At 36.9% G+C, this 22592-nt stretch overlaps 1 protein-coding gene across 1 annotated transcript in view; it reads left to right on the forward strand.

Annotated features, from left to right (window-relative positions):
• The window catches only part of PANX1 (pannexin 1), a 56167-nt gene that overhangs the window by 16645 nt on the left and 16930 nt on the right, over positions 1-22592 (forward strand). Inside the window, exon 2 of the mRNA XM_003764315.3 lies at positions 9633-9772. Coding sequence (XP_003764363.1) covers positions 9633-9772 — 140 coding nt within the window. The remainder of the gene's footprint in view (positions 1-9632; positions 9773-22592) is intronic.

Genomic DNA, 22592 nt, shown 5'->3' on the forward strand with positions numbered 1-22592 from the left:
TCACACAGTGTGACTGTTACTTTGTACAATATTCTCCTGGTTCAGCTCACTTCACTCAACAGGTGATGACTTTTTGAAGCTGTTCCAAAGAAGCATAATCTCTGGTACATTTAATCAAACTAGAAAAGCTTTGGGATTTAAACCCTAGTTATGGAAAGTGTGGGGTTTTTTTTCCTATACAGACTAGCCTGGTTAGCAAACTGCAGGGAAAAAAAAAAACCTCCGAGATTTGAGGAAAACAGACTTGAGGCACAAGATGATGAATTTATTTTTAGCCATAACAAATCACAGATGTTAAGGCATAAGGAGGTTAGAATCTATATAAGTGAAGGGAATAATTACAATGATGAGATTTCATTTAATTGAAGAAAGTAATAAATTTGGACTCCAGTGATTGTGGAGAGAGTAAGGATGATGATTTTGTAAAGCTCTCCTTCACTTAAATCTAATTCATTTGCAAGTTAAGACCATTGCTCTTAAAAGTGATGTCTTTGTATCTCTTTGAAAATGAAGAATGAGTGGCAGCTAGATGGCACAGTGGATAGAGCACTGGCCTTGAGTTCAAATGTGGCCTCAGACACTTAATATTTTCTAGCTGTGTGACCCTGGGCAAGTCACTTAACCCCAATTGCCTCAGCAAAAAAAAGAAAGAAAGAAAGAAAGAAAGAAAGAGAAGGAAAGGAAAAGAGAAGGAAAGGAAAAGAGAAGGAAAGGAAAAGAGAAGGAAAGGAAAAGAGAAGGAAAGGAAAAGAGAAGGAAAGGAAAGGAAAGGAAAGGAGAAGGAGAAGGAGAAGGAGAAGGAGAAGGAGAAGGAAAGGAGAAGGAAAGGAGAAGGAAAGGAGAAGGAAAGGAGAAGGAAAGGAGAAGAGAAGGAAAGGAGAAGGAAAGGAGAAGAGAAGGAAAGGAGAAGGAAAGGAGAAGAGAAGGAAAGGAGAAGGAAAAGAGAAGGAAAGGGAAGGAAAGGAGAAGAGAAGGAAAGGAGAAGGAAAGGAGAAGAGAAGGAAAGGAGAAGGAAAGGAGAAGAGAAGGAAAGGAGAAGGAAAGGAGAAGAGAAGGAAAGGAGAAGGAAAGGAGAAGAGAAGGAAAGGAGAAGAGAAGGAAAGGAGAAGAGAAGGAAAGGAGAAGGAAAGGAGAAGAGAAGGAAAGGAGAAGGAAAGGAAAAGAGAAGGAAAGGAGAAGGAAAGGAAAAGAGAAGGAAAGGAAAAGAGAAGGAAAGGAAAGGAAAGGAAGAATGAACAATAATAATGGAATGGCAGGATAGGAAGTCCCTACAAAGAAAAGGCATATGGAAAGGCCTGGAAACCCTTAGGAGACAATGTTAGGGCAGATGATCAATACCAGTGGTCTTCTATCTCACAAGAAGGAATAAAATTGGTAATTCCCAATACATCCAAACCTTATGATCAGGCAAGTAAGCTCTGAATAACCTAGACTTCTGGAAGGGAATAAGGAGAATGCTGAGCACCTTATGGTGGTAGATCTTTTTGCCTCAGGGCAGCCTGATTCAGAAGAGGAGCTATAGTAGAAAAACAGATATGTTGTACTGAGGATCCTTTTGGTGTAATAGGTTAGACTACCTGGGCACTGAGGGTAAATCCAACTCTAAAATTCTGCCAGGTAAAACCTAAAAAGAAGTCATTTAAATTTCAATGTCAATTTGGTGGGTCTGAGTACCTGGAAGAATCTCAGTTTGGGCTTAGGTTACTTCACATTACTATCGGTGCTTTAGATAAAAGGATAAATGCTGTGTTTATCAGATTTACAGATAGTTAGAAGGGAAAGCCAGAACAGTGGGTCACATGTAATCAGATGCCATTTCATAAAGACCAATGTAAAGTTGTACATTTATAAAGCTGATTTTTTTTTTGGGGGGGGGGGGGGGACCCACAGGTACAAAGTAGGAAAGCTATACCTAGATAGTATTTCATTTGAAGGAGAACTGAGGAGAAACTCAGTGTAAATCCATAGGATTTCACAGCTAAGAAAGCTATTTCTGTCTTGGGCTACATTTGGAGAGGCACAAACATGTACTTTCGTACTAGGGAAGCAACGCTCTCTCTATTATTGACCTCAGTCAGATCATTGGGAGTATTGTGTTCAGTGCTGGGTGCCACATTTTGGTAAAGATACTTATAAGCTACAAGGCATCTAGAAGAGGGCAGCTTGACTAGCAAAGGGCTTCATACTCTTCCATATAATTTCTGTGTAGTGCTTTTTAAAAACTAAAAAGTACTTAATATTTATTTTCACATTTGATCCTTACAACAACTCTGTGAGGTAGATGCTATTATTATTTCCTTTTCACCAAAGAGGAAATGGACTGAGAGGGATTTAAGTGACTTGCTCAAAATTACACAAATAGTAAATGTCTGAGGCAGGATTTGAACTTGGGTTTTTTTATTCCCAGTCTAGCCCTTTATTCATTAAACCACACACTAGCAGTGTTTGGTCTAGAGAAGAGAAAATTTCAAAGGGATATGATTGGACTAGATGGCTTCAAGGCTCCTTACTCTGGACTTTATAATTCTGTTAGCTTTTTTCTTTATTTGTCTTCTTGCTTCAAACCAAATTTGCATTCCCTCCCTACCACATGGCCACTAAGTGCTAATTGAATGTCTCTTTGATCTTTTGTACCTAGTCTTTCTTTGTTAATACAAGTTTCTTGTTGTTTTTCTCCATTTTTTTCTCACTTGGAATATCTGTGGTGTTATAGTCAGAATTTAATTCTTCTGAGCTCTTCTTACTTTCCTTTTAATGCCTGATAATGGGGTCATATGTATCTTAGAATCCAATTGAATAAACATTTATTAACAACTATGGACCTGGGACTGTGGTAGGTACTGGGGACATAAAGACAAAAATGAAATAGGTCTTGTCTCCAGGGAGCTTACTTTCTACTTGAAGAAAACTATGTATACATAGATAAGTGAATATACAACATATGTATGTTGTATGTAAACTAATTGGGGAATTTGGAGGAAACTAGCAACTGGTAGGGGATCAGAAAATGACTCTCTCTTGTAAGAAGTGGTATTTCAAACATAATGCATCTATTTCCTCTCAGCTGATACTTGACATAAAACAATAAGTATTTATTTAATATCTACCACATGCCAGGAACTAGGGAGTTTGGGGTTTTTTTAATTGCCCTTCCTAAAATAAAAGAAGTTGAGACAGAACTCTGAGCTAGTAGCACTTTAGTAAAGGGTCTGTGGTCCTTCCTCTCTAATGATGTGAACCTCAGTTTCTTCTTACAATTTGATATGCCCCCTTTCTGCAGGACCTTAGTTTTAATAGGGCTTGCTACCTGGACAATACAGATGAAGCAAATTAAAAATACAGAATCTCATTGGTTTATAGATCTTGCCCCTGGCCTCCAGGAGGGTTAATATAAAAATACAGACTCCTTTTTGTTGACATATGGGCTAATGAGAAGATCTTTACAGACCTTTCTTGACTTTAAAGAAGATCTACCAAGTCAATGAGCAGTCATGGGTTTATAGAAAGGCAGGCTGCAGCCTGACAACCAGCACCACTTATTGGTCAAGTGCTTATGATCATTTCCTCATATTGGGCAATAGAGGAATGACAAGGGATGAAGGGGCAACAAAAATAGCTGGGGGACTTTCCAGGGACTTTCCAGGGAGCCACCTCTGCCATGCTGGGCTTCGTTACCATAACAAGAAAAACCAAGATGGAGATCCTCTAATTGGCTTCCTATGATTAAGCAAGTGAGCTTGCTATGAGGCTTAATATTAGAGCTTCTAATCATTACCCCTATGAAACATATCAAAATGGTTAATATTGATTGGGATAAAATAGGAGTCCAATTAATCATTTATCACAGTAGTAAGAAAAGCAAAAATGAAGCCATTCCTGCTCTTAAGAAACTCATATTCTATTAGGAAAGATATTGGGCATGTGTATATATGTACCTTTGTATATGTGGATATGCAGGTATGTGAGTGTGTGTGTGTGTATATATATATATACACATATGGATATATGTATACACAAATACAAGGCGATTTTGAGAAATAGGGCACTGGGATATGGAAGGAGGTTTAGATAGAAGGATTTGAACTAAGCTTTGAGGGATGCAAGGAAGATGGAGATGGAGATGAGAAAACAATGCATTAGGAAAAAGCATTGAGAGCAACTAATATAAAGACATAGAGAGTTAGAGTACATGTGAGGAACAGCAAGAAGGCCAGGTCTTGTTAGTCCATAGAGTTTGGAAAAGGGTGTAATGCTTAATAAGTCTAGAAGAATAAATTGGGATCCAGATTTTAAAGGACTTTCAATGCCAAGCAGAGGAGTTTATAGTTGATCTTTGAGGCCATACGGAACCACTAGAGTTTATTGAGTAGGTAGATGACATAGTCAGACATTCACGTCAAGAAAACAATTTTGGTAGTTGTGGGGAAAGATGGATTGGAAAGGGAAGAGACTAGAACCTGGGGGACCAACTAGGATACTGTAATAGTTCAGATGAGAATTGACTTCAGTCCTGAACTAACATGGTGACCATGGGGGAGAGAAGGCGACAGATATGAAAGATGTTGTAGAGGTAGAAATGACAAGATTTAGTAATTGATTGGATATGTAGAATTAGGGAGATTGAGAAATCAAGAATGCCATAAGAATGTAAACCTGAAAGAAATCAGGACATTCATAAGAGGCATGGGCTTAGTGGAAAAATAAGGAGTTATATATTTAAGATGTATGTATGTATGTATATGGGACTTCCAGGTCAAAATATCTAATAAGCAGTTAGTGATATGACACTGTAGTTCAAGAGATAATAGATAATAATAGCTGGCGTTTCTAGAGAACTTTAAGGTTTGTAAAATACTTTACAAATATTTTGTCATTTTATCCTCACAACACCCTGGAAGGTAGATGCTATTATTATTCCCTCTTACAGAAGAGGAAACTTAGTCAGGTAGTGGTTAAGTGACTTGCCTAGTGTCACACAATCAAGCCTACTTGACTTCAAGTTCAGTACTCAATTCCCTGTGCCACCTAGCTATATCCTGAGTCATCCCTTGATATTTAAACCCTTGGGAACTGATGAAATCACTTGCTGAGAGTAACTAGTAGATAAAGAGAAGAAGGTCCTGGAAAAAAAAAAAAGCAAAGCCTTTGGGTATACCCATAGATAGGAGAAGTGTCATGAACAGTGATCAGTATCCCTGGTCCCCTGGTATTAGGGTTTTTTTTTTTTTGCTGAGGCAATTGGGGCTAAGTGACTTGCCCAGGTCACACAGCTAGGAACTATTAAGTGTCTGAGGATAGATTTGAACTCAAGTTCTCCTGACTTCAGGGCTGGTGCTGTATCTACTACACCAACTAGGAAGAGAAACTAAGAGGGAAAGGTCAGCCTGTTGGAGAGAGAGAGAAAGAGAGAGAGAGAGAGAGTGAGTGTGTGTGTGTGTGTGTGTGTGTGTGTGTGTGTGTGTGTGTGTGTGTCGAGGGAAAAGGTGTGGGGAGAAGAAGGGGAAGAGAAAGAATTTTGAAATCTTTACATTATTGTGGTTATTATATAAATTGTTCTCCTTCACTCCACCTTAGTTCGTGCCATTCTGCCCCAGAGTTCTCATATATACAGAAAATTTGTAGCAGCAATTTTAAGAATTGGAAACAAAGTGATTGCCCAGCAATTGATGAATGAATGGACAAATTGTGGCATATGGATGTAATGGGATAGTGGGATACTACTGCTTTTTGAGAAATTATGAATATGACAAATATCTCTTCTATCTCAAAGTACCCTGGGGTAGACTGGTATGAACTAATATAGAGTGAAGTGAGCAGAAGCAGGAAAACAATTTATACAATGACCACAATAGTGTAAATGACAACTTGGAAAGATTTCAAAATTCTGATTAATGTAAAGATGATTGAATAATTCTACACATTTCTTAGCAAAAAGGGTTGACTAGAGATACAAAAAGAGGCCTTCTTTTTAGACCTGCTCAATTTGTTAAATTGTTTTGCTTGACTGTATTTATATGTTAGAAGAAATAACTTTGGTGACAGGCTGAATTTATGGGTAATGATAGAGATGAAAAAAAATTTTATTGCATAGAAGAAAACAAAAAAAGTTCAGAAGGAGATGCATACAGGACAACTTTGTCATTATTTTAAATTTCACATGTACATGTTTTAAAACTATAAAATAGTTCATGATTTCAAATACAATTTTGTTTTTCTTCTTAAATTGAAACGTGTGTTTGTTGATGCTTAAGTTCATAATAAGGAAGGAAATGTAAATTTCTAAAAAGGAAAAAAATCCCACAGAAGGTAATGGGAGGCAATACTCCACCAAACCCCAAGAGGTTCAGGATAATCTTCTACAGATATTTGTTAGCCTGAGAAGCTAGCAGGTAGTCAGAACTATTTGAAAATGGTTAAGACAAGTGAAGGATTTTCTTGTGTGAAGATACTCTATTCACTATCCCATTGTTACCTGGATATACTCAAGGAAGATCCACCTTCTGATATCCTGACAACCCCAACTCCATTAGTCTGCTTTCTGGTATTCTTGCCTTACTTTCTTACCCCACTTCCTATTCTTGTCCTTTGTAATAAATAGGGATCCATTACATACTGACTTCTTCATAAGTGGTCAGTCCCTGACACTTGGCCCCAATAGTCACAGAGACCTTTGAACAAGCTTCCTTAGAAGCAGAACCAACAATAACAACATCCTGAGATCACATTAAGAAAGAATTGGCCAAACTCAAGTCTTATCAGAACCACACTAAGGAACTTGTTCTTGACAATGCTTTTGACAATACTTTTCATCTATCATTAATCCACTCAGAGCATGGTGGTGTCTGTTTTCTATCACTAGTTCCAGGCTTCTATTATTATCTTATAGCCTACTCTGCCAATCCTTACAGCATAAATACAAGGCCACGCAATGGTCCAAGTATTGACTGGTCTCTAGCCAGTAAAAAAAAGATTAAGAGCAGCTTGGGCACCCTTCCTTGAAAGGATTCAGCATCTTAATGTCAAACTTAATGAAGATACTTCTGAATTACCACTGCAATGCAGAACATATAAGATTGTGAGATCTAATAACTTCCATCTTTCCTGTAGCTGTGCTATGTACCACTGCATGAGGCAGTAATTTGACATATCTTGTGCAAGTTTTGATGAGACCTTCATAAATACATATTTCATCCCTTTGCCGTAAAGTGATACTTGGTCAAACATATTAGTTGGAAAAGAGTTCCAGGGATGACTGTGATAATCCATATGTAAACATTTAAATAGGAATTCCCTTTAGGATATATTTGATAAGTGCTCATTCACCCATTACTTGAATACCTTTATTAATTGGAAATTCCTGAGATAGTTTAATTCAGAGATTCTTAAAGTTTTTCTACTTATATCTCCTTTTCTCCCACGAAATTTTTTTGGTGACCTTGGTTACATAGGTATAAATTAGGTATACAAATCAAACATTTACTAATAATAAATCATAATTTTGCATCTTCCACATTCAGTTATGAGACTCCATATGGGGTTTAAAAAGGTCATTATTCTTTTAAACAGATCTCATTCTCATATGGATTTGAAATATCTTTCTGAAAACTCAACTCATGGAATACATTTCTGCTTTCTGATGTTAAAAGTGCCTGTAGCATGAAAGGATTTGAGGGTCAGCCTATTGCTCTTCCCAGCCAGTAGGATGCTAGGCAAAAGACTCCCATCTCTAGGAGGAAAAAAAGACAAATTTCCTCTACAGAAGAGAGAGATTTAAGAAGGTTTCACTGTCCACAGTAAAAGATTCTCTACTGAATAATCCAGTATCTTTTCATTCTCTTAAATGTAAATTTATAATATTTCTTATTTAAGGAACTGGCTCATATGTTGGCTACTTGTGTGTTTTATTCATACTGCCCTCCAGTACCTATTATCTTGTCCTCCTAGGCAGATAAGCATGCATGATGTACTCTGCCTCTTCTCACTTGTTATAAAATTTCAGTGGTATGGTTTTTTATACCTTGTTTTAAAGTATGAAAACAAAGTCTTATTATTCATTAGAAATCAGTTGCTTTTGGGAACTCAAGTGTTTCTCAAATATGTATTTCTCATTCTTGTGATAGAACACAATACTAAAGAAATCAGGCTTTAGGCTTGATCCTTGATAGATCAGTTAGCAATATATCCTGCTTTTTTGCCCCATACTGGTGCCCATTACTAAGCCCCTTGCAAATGTTCAGCATTATAAGACTAGCCTAGTTAACATGCAGAGAGACATGCCTAAAGTTCCCAAAGCAGGTGGGGAAGCAGGCTTGGAACTATTTCACCTGAAGGGGAAAAACTTACACACTCTTAACAGGGGATGAGATGGTAAGTTATTTTAATTATATAAATAATATTTTAGCACTTTATTATATGATGTCTTACACTATTGGCTTAATGGAAACAAGACTGGACCAAGAGGCCCACATTCTTCACATCAGACTTTTTTCCCCCTGAGGCAATTGGGGTTTAGTGACTTGCCCAGGGTCACACAGCTAAAAATTATTTATTACAAGTCTGAGACAGGATTTGAACTCAGATCCTCCTGACTTCAGGGCCAGTGCTGTGTCCACTGTGCCATCTAGCTGCCCTGCATCAGACTTTTTAAGAGCAAAACAAGGATTGTAGATAGAGCTCTAGACTTATCTTCAAGAAGACCTGAATTCAAATTCTGCCTCAGATTTACTGTAACTCAGGTAAGTAACTTTGCTTTTTTCAGATTCATTTTCCTCATCTGTAAAATAGGGATTTACCTCCGGGACAGAAAAATTTAATTGGGTGTATAGCCTGAGGAATTGGATTAGTTGAGTGCTAAGGACTCTTCCTGCTCTAACATCTAAATGGGTCCTATATTACTAGACTAGATTATTGTCAGATTCCTGGAAGAGTCCATGTTGTCCACATCTTCTGAATTTTGTTCCAATACAACCTTTTCTCATCTCCAGCTGTGTCCCTATCTTGTCCCCACCTAGGATATGCTTTGTGTAGTTACCTAATGAAGTGGATTCTGTTCGGGACAATGAATCGGTGAACAAATAGTAAAAAGGCATATTACAGATGTCACATCGAAATAAATCAAAGTCAGGAGGGGAGGAATAAAGTGTCTTAAATTGAGGTAACAGGATACTAAACCTGTAACTCTTGGGGATATTCAGTGGATTTCCCAACCAAAGAAACTCAAGGAAAAGTTGGAATTGTTTTAGGAGGAGACGGCGAAGAAACAATATGAGGTATCAAAGTTTATTCATGAGACCCCATTTTCCCCTATTAATCTGAGCAAGAAAAACCATTTCATTCCCTCTGTTTTGCCTTTCATATCATGAATTCTATTAGAAGGTGCCAAAAACACTAGAAACTGAGATTCAGTTTAAGCTCATCTTCTTCACAAGGCAAAATCCCTGGGTGGGGAAACCTAGTGTGTGTTTCACCTCAACCATAGCAAGAGTAAATATCTCAAGAGTAGGAATGTAAAGACATTATTGAAATTCTGACATTACAAAGTAGTAACAATTTCTGTCATGTTAACAAGTATGTTATCAATTTTCTTACAAAGATGTTTTAAGTTATTGATAATATTTTGCTTTGTTTCCTAGGTACACAGATAAGCTGCTTCTCTCCTAGTTCATTCTCTTGGCGCCAGGCTGCTTTTGTGGATTCCTACTGCTGGGCAGCAGTTCAGCAAAGGCGTTCATTGAGTAGTGATTCAGAAAATCTCCCATTGTGGCTCCATAAAGTAAGTGTAGTTATAACTTCATTACTCCAGAGTATTAGAACCTGAGAGATAATGGGGCAGATAGGTGACATAATAGAACCTTATAAGGAAGACCTTTGTACAAATCCTTACCCCTCTTCAATTCCTTCTTTTTCTTCTGCTCTTTTTTTCCTCCTTTTTCTTCTTCTCCCTTCCCTGCTTTCTTTTCCTCTTCCTCCTCTTCCAGATAAAAATAAAATCTATCTTACAGTGTTATTGTGAAGCTCAAAAAAGATGATCTATATAAAGCTCTTTACAAACCTTAAAGCACTATATAAGATAGTTGTTGCTACTGTTATTGTTTTTGTTATCTGGCTAACCCTACTAGAATGTGAATTCTTGAAAGCAAGGATTGTCTAACTTTTATATCCCTAATGCTTAGTACTATGTTTGGTACACAGAAAATATTCAGTAAATGCTGTTCTTTTATTCAAAATACTCATGTCACTGAGGAAGATGGTAGAAGTGCAGAGTGATTTGTCCATGGTTACACAGATAGTGTTTCAGGGTCAGGATCTGAAAACTCCTCTGATTGACCTAGAAAACAAAATTACTAATAGGGAAATTAAAGTGATTTTCAGTGCTTTTCTCTTTTGAATTTGTTGGGTTAAATTGAATTGTATGTAGCAGCTTTGATAGGGCTCCTCCTTGGAGTTGAAACTAAATGTTGTATGGAAGATAGTATATCACAGAGGATGATGCTTCTTTGCCTAGAAGGCAAAAAATAACATCAGCTAACTAAAGTTGATGAACTTTACTTATACTATACTAAGTGGCATTTCTCAAGAAAAAAGCTCCATTAGTGATAAAGTGGCTCATAACGACTTTTTATGCACTAGTGAAAGCAGAGCCCTGTTTCAGCTGGCCTTCAGTACCAGCCACTGATTCCTTTTGTCAGTCATGAAAACAAATGGAGTAGTTGTGCATCTTTTATAATCCCCATCTGCCTAGAGGAACACAAAGATGCAGCTCTCAGCAGGCTTATCCTGCTCTGAAAAGGCAAATACTGGAGTGTACTTCGCTCTATTCTGCTACAGAACACAGACACAACACTAGCATTCACCCTCTTTTTAAAGGAATATTTCTGCCTGACTCATTCTGGCTTCCTTAATGTTTATTTCATGGAATTTGGCTTATTATTGGGGCCTGACAGTTGGCATCCTTATCCTGTTTGTGCTGGGATTTTTGCCCCTGCTTGATTTTTTGGTTTTCAGCCCTAAGCGTGACAGGATTTGTTAACTATAGACGTTAGTAACCAGGGAAACAAAATAGCTCAGAAAAACAGTTCTTGAGTGGAGTTCACAGGTTCAAATTGTAGAGCCAGGAGAATCCCAGTTATATTGGATTTCATGTTCCTAAAAATATTTATTTGCATGCTCTAAGAAAAACCAGTATTCCTCTCATAAAGGGCTACAGTTGGACTTGGGAAGATCCAAGTTCAAATCCAGAATTTGAATTATTTGCTAGCTGGGTAAATCACTTCACTCTCTATCAGTTCCTTCTTCTGTAACTCTTAAAGCATTATAGAAAATGCTTATTACTATTATACTGTTTCCATCACAGATGGATGTTTTTCTTCCATTCTATTTGCAATTTTAAACTTTGTGTGTTATTTTCTTCCAAAAGTACTAGCTCTTAAAGCAAGAAGCATTTGTTCTTAATCAACATTACATAGCCCTTTATGGTTTACAAAGCATTTTGCCTTTTTATTCTCTTTTGCTTTCCCACAACAAAGATGTAGTTAACACAATAACAGATATTTATTTTTTGATTCTCATATGCCTGTGTGATAATTTGTGCCTTTTTTTATTATAATAACTTTTTATTGATAGAACCCATGCCAGGGTAATTTTTTTTTTTACAACATTATCCCTTGCACTTACTTCTGTTTCAATTTTTCCCCTCTTTCCCTCCACCCCCTCCCCTAGATGGCAAGCAGTCCTATACATGTTAAATATGTCGCAATATATCCTAGATACAATATATTTGTGCAGAACCAAACAGTTCTCTTGTTGCACAGGGAGAATTGGATTCAGAAGGTTAAAAATAACCCAGGAAGAAAAACAAAAATGCAAACAGTTTACATTCATTTCCCAGTGTTTTTTCTTTGGGTGTAGCTGCTTCTGTCCATCATTCAATTGAAACTCAATTAGGTCTCTTTGTCAAAGAAATCCATTTCCATCAGAATACATCTTCATACAGTATCGTTGTTGAAGTATATAATGATCTCCTGGTTCTGCTCATTTCACTCAGCATCAGTTCTTGTAAGTCTCTCCAAGCCTCTCTCTCTGTATTCATCCTGCTGGTCATTTCTTACAGAACAACAAAATTCCATAACATTCATATATATCACAATTTACCCAACCATTCTCCAATTGATGAGCATCCATTCATTTTCCAGTTTTTGGCCACTACAAACAGGGCTGCCACAAACATTTTGTCACATACAGGTCTCTTTCCCTTCTTTAGTATCCCTTGGGGTATAAGCCCAGTAGTAGCACTGCTGGGTAAAAGGGTATGCACAGTTTAATAACTTTTGGGGCATGATTACAGATTGCTCTCCAGAATGGTGGGATCCGTTCATAACTCCACCAACAATGTATCAGTGTTCCAATTTTCCCACATCCCCTCCAACACTCATCATTATTTTTTCCTGTCATCTTAGCCAATCTGACAGGTGTGTAGTGGTATCTCAGAGTTCTTAATTTGCATTTCTCTGATCAATAGTGATTTGGAACACTCTTTCATATGAGTGGTAATAGTTTCAATTTCATCATCTGAAAGTTGTCTGTTCATATCCTTTGACCATTTATCAAATGGAGAATGGCTTGGTTTCTTATAAATTAGAATCAATTCTCTATATATTTTGGAAATGAGGCCTTTATCAGAACCTTTAACTGTGAAGATGTTTTCCCAGTTTGTTGCTTCCCTTCTAATCTTGTTTGCATTAGTTTTGTTTGTACAAAAGCTTTTTAATTTGATGTAATCAAAATTTTCTATTTTGTGATCAATAATGGTTTCTAGTTCATCTTTGATCACAAATTTCTTCCTCCTCCACAGGTCTGAGAGATAAATTATCCTATGTTCCTCTAATTTATTTATAATCTCGTTCTTTATGCCTAAATCATGGAACCATTTTGATCTTATCTTGATATATGGTGTTAAGTGTGGGTCCATGCCTAATTTCTGCCATACTAATTTCCAGTTATCCGAGCAGTTTTTGTCAAATAATGAATTCTTATCCCAAAAGTTAGGATCTTTAGGTTTGTCAAACACTAGATTGCTATAGTTCAGATATTTATTTCTTATTTTCACTTTGCAGATGAGGAAACTTGGGATACTGAGTGGTTGTGTCTTGTTCAAAGTCACAAAACTCAGAAGGTCAGAAATGGGAACCAGATTTTTTGACTTCAAAGCTAGAATTCTTTCTTCTCTGTGTGCCACAGCCAATTCTTTACATGGAGTTCTGTGTTGGTGGGGAAGGTTGGGGAGAACACAAGAGAAATAAAACAACTCTACTCCCTCAAGGAATCTGTATATCTCAATGGAGAGAGATCATCAGTGCACCTCAAATGTTAGACAATGCAAATTGTTTTTACACATAATTGGGAAAATAAAATATTATTTTTTAAAAATATTGGACAGCAGGACCATAATCAAGTGATAAATGATGTCATTTAGATGGTAACTTCATAGGAGTTCCAAAGCTTTCAGTACAATGTCAATTATCCAAGGGCATGGACTGTTTCAGGTTTTGGCTTTGTGCCCCCAGAGGCTAGTATAGTTGCATAGATTTAGAACTGGAAATGACATTTCAAATCCCATCCAACTCTTCATTCTACAGATGAGCAAACTAACAATTAAAAAACCCTACTTATTAAATACTTATTGTGGATATATGTGGATTATTGGGGCACAAATATCAATGGGAAGTTTCTGCCCTCAAAAAGCTTACATTCTAATAAGGGGGTTCTACACATAGTGAGGTGGTGGCCAAGGGAGGGAATGTTGGTTTGAAGCCTACAGGAATGGTTAATAATACCATGAAGGAGTAATATCAATTTCAAGATTGAATTGACTGAAGCTACAGAATTGGGGGTGGGAGTTATTTATGACCAAAAGGAAGACAGTGGTTTATGGACAATGGTTCATATAAAGTGTCTAGAGAAGAAATGATTGGAGAGCCTGTCTAGACAAGTTAGGTTATATGAGGCACTCACTCAGTAGAATAAAAACTCTTATGTATCGCCTAAGCATTCTGTAGATTTAACATTTTCAGTATGGGAAAGGAACCCTTAGGGCCTTTCATCATTCTGGTTGCCTTCCCCTTTCTAATCTATCAGTGTTCTTCCCCTTGAAAGTGGGAATTTTGTAGGTGACTATCCAATAAAATCTAACTAGGACAGAGTTCAGAAGGTTAACTTCCTCCATAATCCTGGAGGTTTTCTTATTGAAGATCAAGATCACAGTTTCTGAAGCATGGCTTTTACTCCTGTAAAGATTTCTGTCTATAAATTTTCCTATACTTTTTCACACAACCATGCCTTTCCCATCTCATACTTAGAAATTAGGGTTTTTTTTTTAACCTGTGCAATTTTTAAAAAAATTTTCAGTATTAAAATATATTTTATTCTGTTTGTTCCATTGTTCTAACCTGCCAGAATCTTTCCGGATCCTGACTTCATCATCCAATGTGTTGGCTAAGCCATCCAATGTCATCATCTGCCTTTTTGGGAATAATGCCACATATAACATTGTGGTGTTCTCTTCTTTTCTAAAATATGATGGTTCTCCGGGAGCAGGTTTCTCGGGTTGGGGGTGGGGTGAGGTGGAGGGCTTCTGGAGGCAGCCTTAGTTTCAGTTCCAAGTAATAATCACCTCAAATGCAGCCAGGTGTTAAAAGCTTAAATCCTTTATTGTCTCCTTCAAAATAGCCCGCTTAGTTTTCTTAGAGGCCTATCTCACTCCTTGGTTCCAAGAGCTCTTGCAGCTTGTCTGCCAGCTTCAGCCTCCAATTCTCTCTGAATCATGGTTCTCCTCCTCCCAAATGACACCAGGAGCTCCTTATATATGATTTCTTAAAGGTGTGAACCCAAAGGTTGCCTCCTCCTCTGAGAGAGTGGGATTGTGGGAGGTGTAAACTTGTGAATCTCATACTGAATCCTGAAATCTCCCAAACTTGTGAATTAATGTGTGAGCTAATGTGTGAACTCTCAAAGGTGTAAACATAAGCATTGTTTCTATCAATTCCATTGAGTTAACACCTTGTTTCAATTTCTGGCTCATACCATGACATTATACAAGTCAATGATCAGTGATATTGATCAATAATATCAAAATGTTAACAGCATAGGGCCAAACTCATATCCTTTTGGAGACCCTCCAAGTAGACATCAAGCTGGTGATGACTACCTTTTGGGTCTACCTTTATTAGAAAGTTTGGGAGGTTTCATAAAAGAGTAGAAGTTAAGTTGAACTTTAAAGGACGGGTGGGCTTTAGATGGCTGAAAAGGAGTGGAAGAGGAATCCAATACAGAAAACAGCATAATCCAAAGTAAAGAGATAGGAACATGAGCATGTGTGTGGGGGGAAACTAAGGAGACTGACCTGACCAAAGGGAAGGTTCCATATTGGTGAGTGGTAGAAAATGCACAATTTTGGGAACATAGAATTTAATAAATGACTTTTCATTTGTTAATTTGTTCATTCAGACATAACCTATTATATATTCAACAGTGCTGTGGTTTTTTTATGTAAACCAAATAATTTAATTCAACTAGTAGCACTTTAGTTCCTGTTCTGTGCTAGGTATTTTGGAAAGACAACACAGACCCTTCTCTCAGAGCTTTAAACTATTTTTAGGTTTGTCACATTCTAATTTCTCAGCATTTGAATCATATTACTATCTTACAAACTTATAAAGGCTCATATCTCAAATTATATCAATGAACTCATAACTTCCTCTTTCTGCTCACTTCCTAAGGCAGACTTTCCTTCCAAATCAAACCTTTTTCCCTTTGGCCTTTCTTTAAGTCCTAAAATAAACCCCTCTTAGTAGTCACTGACCAATTATTGCAATATCAAAATAATTTTTTGGTAATTAAAGAGGAAGCACACAAAAGCAAAATAAGTGGGCAACTACAGCAAACTAATACACCCAAAGCCTGGTTATAAGGACAGAAACCTGTACTATCTGATCTGTGTCTCTTCCTTTCTTCAATGCCATTTCCCTTTGTACCCCAAATTTTCCTCCAAACACTGTTAACCAGGTTTATCCAAATGGATTTGTTTTGAGAGGACTGTGGATGTGTCATCTTTCTGGAATGTGATTCTCCCAACCCTTTGGCCTGCGTGTGCAGTCTGAGTGCCTCTCTCCTATAGTTAGTTCCTCAGTTCAGTCTGGGTTTTTTTGCACCTTTATTACACCTAATTTTGCTGCTTGACCTTCCAAACAAGAACTTTTCCTGTCCCCCCAGGTCCACCTCACCATGACTTCCAAGCTCTCTTCTTCTGCAGGGTTCAAGATTGAGCTGTCTTCTGTAGATCTCTTTGCATGGATCATGAAAATTCAGTCATTGTTACTTTTAAAAGTTATTCTTCTTAATTATTATTAATAATTTTTTTGTTGTTGTTGAGGCTATTGGGGTTAAATGACTTGTCTAGAGGCACACAGTTAGTAAGAATTAAGTATCTGAGGTCATATTTGAACTCAGGTCTTCCTGATTTCAGGGATGGTGTTCTATTTACTGCGCCATCTAGCTACCCCTTCTTAATTATTTCTAAAAATTATTAATTGCTATTTTTGATTTTTACCTCCCCATCATTTCTAAATTTATTTCTTCTCCCCTCCCCCCATTCAGAGACTCTCTCAATTCACTAAACTTCGATGACTCCCTGTTATCTCCAAGATCAAATATAAAATTCTCTTAAAACCATTCCCAACTTGGCTCCTTCCTATTTTTACAGTCTTCTTATACCTTATTCCCCTCTTTGCTGTTCCTCTAACCTAATATACTCTAAACATTTTCACTGCCTGCAACCAGAGTTAGATGCCTGGAACTCTCTCTTTCTTTATCTCTGCCTCCTAGATTTCCTGGCTTCTTTTCAGCTCTCAGCTAAAGTCATACTCTCTTCAAAAGGCCTTTTCTTCTCCTCTTTAAGATTTCATGTCTTCCCTCTGAGAATACCCCAAATTTATTCTGTATTTCTCATTTGTATACAATTATTTGCTTGCTGTCTCTCCATTACACCATAAACTCTTTTAAAACAAGAACAGTTTTTTGCTTCTCTTTGTAACCCCAACACTTAGCACATAGTGCCTGACACATAGTAGTTGCTTAATAAATGCTAATTGACTGTTTGGAATATTTTTAAAAGAAAGAAAAAAGTTCAAAATTCTAATTAATACATTAACCCAAACTGGTGATTGTCTTCATCATTTCCCACACATAGTTTCCCACCTCTGCAAAGAAGGGAGGTGGTGTATAACCTGTATGAGATCGCTTACTGTCTTGGGGAGGGAGGAAGTGAGAGAGGGAAGAAAAAAAAGGTGGAACTCAAAATCTTACAAAACTGAATGTTGAAACAAAAAAAAGGGGGGTACATTTTCTCTTCTTCTGGGACAAGTTTGGTCATTATAACTAGGTAACATTCAGTGTCATTTTTTTTCTGTGATTCTTTCCATTTGCATTGTTGTAGTTGTTGTGTGTTACTTTTGACACAGATGAGTAGTGTAGTAGAGGCAAAGTTGGCCTCAGACTCAGAATGACTTGAATTCCAATCCTACTTCTAGCATTTACTGGCTGTGTAATGATGGACAATAGACAAACTCTCAGCCTCAGTTTCCATGTCTATAAAATAGTACTTCCTTTGAAGATTATTGTGAGGGTCACATTATATATAATCACATTGCAATCCTTAAGATGATATATAAATGCTATCCAATACAGGTGCACTTTATTTTATTGCACTTTGTAGATATTTCATTTTTAACAGATTGAAAGTTTGTGACAACTCTGTAGCAAGCAAAGGCTACCTCTACTATTTTCCCAAAAACCTGTGCTCACATCATGTTCCTGTGTTACCTTTTGGTAATTCTTACAGTATTTCAAACTTTTTCATCATTAATATATTTATTACAGTGATATATGATGTTCCTATTATAATTGTTTTGGAGTACCACAAACCACACCAATATAAAAGTGAACTTAATAACGTGTGTGTGCTCTAACTGTTCCATGGAACAGCTAATCCCCCATCTTCTTCCCTCTCCTCTGGCTTCCTTATTCCCTGAGACACAACAATGTTGAAATTATGTCAATTAATAACACTATGATGTTTGTTCAAGTGAAAGGAACAGTTGGTGATATGGCAAACATTATTGTTTTATTTTAAGAAATTGCCACAGCTGTCCCAACCCTTGGCAACCACCATCTTGATCAGTCAGCAGCAATGAAGATGGAGGCAAATCCCTTTATTGCCAAAAAAATTATAACTCACTGAAGTCTCAGATCATAATGTGTCTTGACTATGATTCTCTGTATTCTTTTTATTCACCATTTCTAACAGCATTATATTATTGTATTACTTTCATGTTATTTTGATTTACAAAATTCCCCTCTATGAGTTGTAGCATTTGGGTCTGCCCTTCATGGTTATATTGTATCCTCTATCTACTATTTCAGACTAGCCTTAGTTCCAGGACAGAAGTTCTTCCCATTCTTTCCTTAGCTTGTTTTCCAACTCATGTTATATCCCCCTGAGAAGTTTTTTCAATGTGTAAACAGTGAAGGTAAGATACCAGATCTAGAAGCAACTAGAGCATTGGATTTAGAATCTGGAATATTTAAGCTCAAATCTAGCTTTTTTAGTCACTTGCTTGTGACACTGGGCAAATCATTTTAACCTTTGTTTTCCTCATCCGCAGTTTTCCCATCCTTCATGAAGGCAATTTTTCTAATTTTTCTCCGTAATAGTGAAGACACTAAGAAAGGAATATCTAGAATATTATTAAATCAGAGTGTTAAAACTAAAAGCAATACTGGTCTAATGACCTCATTTTATAGGTGGGAAAACTGAAGTTCTATTCTGTTTAGAGCATAGCTTCCTCATTTCTATTCCAGTGCACTTTCATCTGGCCAGTGTGGATACAAATTTGGTGTGTGCCTTCAGGCTGAAGTTGAAAAAACTCATAAGAGGTTGTATTCTCCAGAAGAAATTGTTTCTGCCTTGTTTCTGTGATTCCTTTAAGCCTAATAAATCAAATTCAAACTGCTTAGTATATTCAATATGCTGTCATCCTGCATTTCTGGCTCATATCTCACAAATGCTCTTCCTGTCTGGGATGCTACAGCTGTCTGGTCTATGTACATGAAGTTATCTAGTACTCACTCCATACATTGGCTTTTGTTCTTCTTTATTCATGAAATTCCTATCTTATTATGGGCCAGTTGAAATCTGTCCATTCTTTCAAATTCAGTACAAAGGCCATTTTCTTCCTGAAGTCTTCCCTGAATCCTTCCTTCCCTATCCTCTTCTTGGATTGGATGTTGTATTGTCTTTCATGTGTACCTCTCACAGACCTCAGTACTTGTGTGATCTATCTCAGGGAAGTAGGTATTCCTTCTACTGGAATGGACTGCTACTTCCATTTCTTGTCACCTTGCTTGACTTCTCTCTGTGACTTTCAGTGAATAGTTGACAGTGTTCACCTAATATGACAAGGGCCTTGACATCATAGATTTAGAACTTCCTCTAGACAAGATAGTGCAGCTTCATGGCATCTTTTCTAAGACTTATTGTTCAGTCACATTTGATCGTTTATGACCCCATTTGGGATCTTCTTGGCAAAGATGTTGGAGAGGTTTGCCATTTCTTTCTTCATCTCATTTTACAGATAAGGTAAATAAGGAAAACAAGTTTAGATAACTCATGCAGGGTCACATAGCTAATGTCAGACTTGAAATCTGAAAGATGAGTCTTCCTGCCTCCAGACCTACTGTGCCATCTAGCTGCCTTTGTCTAAGACTAGCCCTCTTCATTTTCTCATTATTGTATCTTTTTGATGCTACTTTTCCCACTGCTTTTTGTGTGTATTCTTCTTGAAAATATGGCACAACTTGTTTATACCTGCCATACCTTCCCAGAGCCGTTTGGATGACCTGGAAGTTCCAATTTTCAGAAAGTGTGGTATTGTGTTTATTTTATGGTAGCATGATTATCTGTGCCTGCCTTTTCTTCCCTACTACTTATAAACTCTATGTTCCTTGAGGACAGGAGCCATCAGAAGTTAAATGACTTAACCAGTCTGACTGACGTAGCTAAGTTAGTGTATGAGGCTGCATTTGAATTCAGGACTTCTTGATTCCAGACTCAGTACCACCTAAACTCTTACATCTCTCAGAAGGCCTACACAGTCTCCTCATATGGACCTCATTTTTTTCCTTTCTCTCCTCTTCCTACCTTCTTCTATCTCTTTCTTTTTTCTCCCTTTGTTGCATAGGCTTTAGTTGATGGTCCTTATAGAAGTCATGGATCCTTGCAGTTGAGGAGAATTAAATAAAGCCAGCAGATGGCAGTGTAGTATCATTTAGTCAAAGAAGTTTGGCAGCATAATACTGTTCTGTAGCACTGAAAACTCAAGATATAGCTTATTTAAAAAATCAAAACTTTGCAAAGATTTGGAGCTCAGAGTCTTGTGGGAACAGATATTGAAGAATCTTTGCATGTAGTTAGAGAGATACTATATTATTGAATTTTTTTTTTTAAAGGAATGGCAGGTTGTACATAATGGATTTGCAGTTTCATATGCAATTACTTCATGGTCTAATGACCTCATTTTACAGGTGGAAAAACTGAGATTCTATTCTGTTTAGAGCATAGCTTCCTCATTTCTATTCCCATGCACTTTCATCTAGCCAGTGCAGAAACAAATTTGGTGTGTGCCTTCAGGCTGAAGTTGAAAAAACTCATAAGAAGTCATCATCATCATCATCATCATTATGCTGTGCTATGGAAATGCTTATTTTATTTCTTTAAAAATTAATAATCTTAAACCAAATTCAAAATTATGTGATGAATTTTTCTTTGACTCTTGATATACTAGAAATAGAAATGTCAGTAATGCCATATATTAGTGGGAGCATAACATAATAGTTGGTAGAGCACTAGATTTGTAGTCAAGAAGACCAAGATTCAGATCTTACCTCAGAAACACTCACTAGCTATGTGACCTGGGCAAGTTTTATAATGTTTGTGTACTTCAATTTCTTCATCTGTTAAGTAAAGAATTGGATGTGAAGTTCTTTCTAACTCCAAATCTAGGTTTCCCTGTGATTATCAAACTCATATCTAGTGATTATATAAAACTCCAGTCATGAGCACTTATGGTTCTGGTAAGGGCCAAGAATAAGACATATTTAAAGCTAGATAGCTGAAAATTATCTTCAACAATTATGTGCTTCCTTTTTGAGTAGGGTGGGTTGGGGAACTACTCCTTTTGAATTAAGAGCAAAAATAGTAACAATGATGATAACTGGCATTTAAGTAAGTCATTAAGATTTGGAAAACATTTTTATATAATCATTTCATTTTTCTGTCTGTCTTTTCTTCTATAAATTGAAGAGGGTTGGACTAGATCCTAGTTTCTTAACCTGTAGTTCTCAACTCCATATAGGATATGTATCTGAATATAGAGGTTGTAAAATTATGATTTCTTGTCAGTAAATGTTTGATTTATATAGCTATCTTGAATACCCAGGTTTACATAAAAATTTCTTAGACAAAAAAGGGTCACAAATGGAAAAAGTTTAAGAAACTCTGGGCTATATGACCCATAAAATCCTTTCTGATTCTAAATCTATAATCTCATTATTTTATTTAATCTTCACAACAACTCTGTGAGGTAGCACTTTAAGTATCATTCTCATTATTTTTCAAGATTCAGAAACTTAGGCTTAGACATTTTGACATAGCTAGTAATGTCAGAGGTAGGACATGAATCCTAGGTCTTTCTAGAATCCTCTTGTATATCACAGTGCCTCTGAAAAAAAAGATCTTTATAATCAGTGTCATACATTGAGAGAGGATGACTATGTTAAGAGTTAAAAGAAAGAAAAATCTTGTTCAATCCCCCTTGTATACAGGAGGGAAATTAGTCTGAGAGATATTGCACAATTATAAGTCAGGAAGTCGCAGAGCTGGGATTTGAACACAGCTCTGTGGTTTTCAGTACAACTTTTATTCTTCTATGCCACACAGAAGCTTTCACTATCTTTTCAATTTATCTTTCCAGTGGCACCAAATCCATCACTGAATCCTGAACTCAACCAAACCTTTTATTCAGTATTGCTGTCCTCTCATCCTTCATGCCCATTGATATTCCTAAATCTTCATTACCTTTTTATTTCCATAATGGAAATGTTTTCACAATCTAGATTCCTCTTTCATTCCTAGTTCTAGTCCTCTCCTTCCTTCAGATCAAACCTGGGGAATTTAACAGGAGAGTTGGAGGCAGAAAATAAAACAAGGTTATGTAAGGTCTGAAAATCCAATGTTTTAAACTGAAACAAAGCCACTAATGAAATCCTCTTAACTCTTTGCCCAGGCTCCTCTAGCTCACACAGAAATGGACAGATGGTATCTTTTCATCAAAAGGCCTTCAGGTTACTCATGAGATATCCTAAATCAAATTTTGCTAAAAACAGGTATCCTTTAGTAAGATGTTTTTCTCCTAGCTTCATATTTTTCACTGTTTTAAAATTTCTCAGTAACCTCTCCTTCCTTTCCCACCCCAACATACCCA

The sequence above is a fragment of the Sarcophilus harrisii genome, chromosome 3, assembly GCF_902635505.1.
Source record: "Sarcophilus harrisii chromosome 3, mSarHar1.11, whole genome shotgun sequence".
Classification (NCBI taxonomy): Eukaryota; Metazoa; Chordata; class Mammalia; order Dasyuromorphia; family Dasyuridae; genus Sarcophilus; species Sarcophilus harrisii.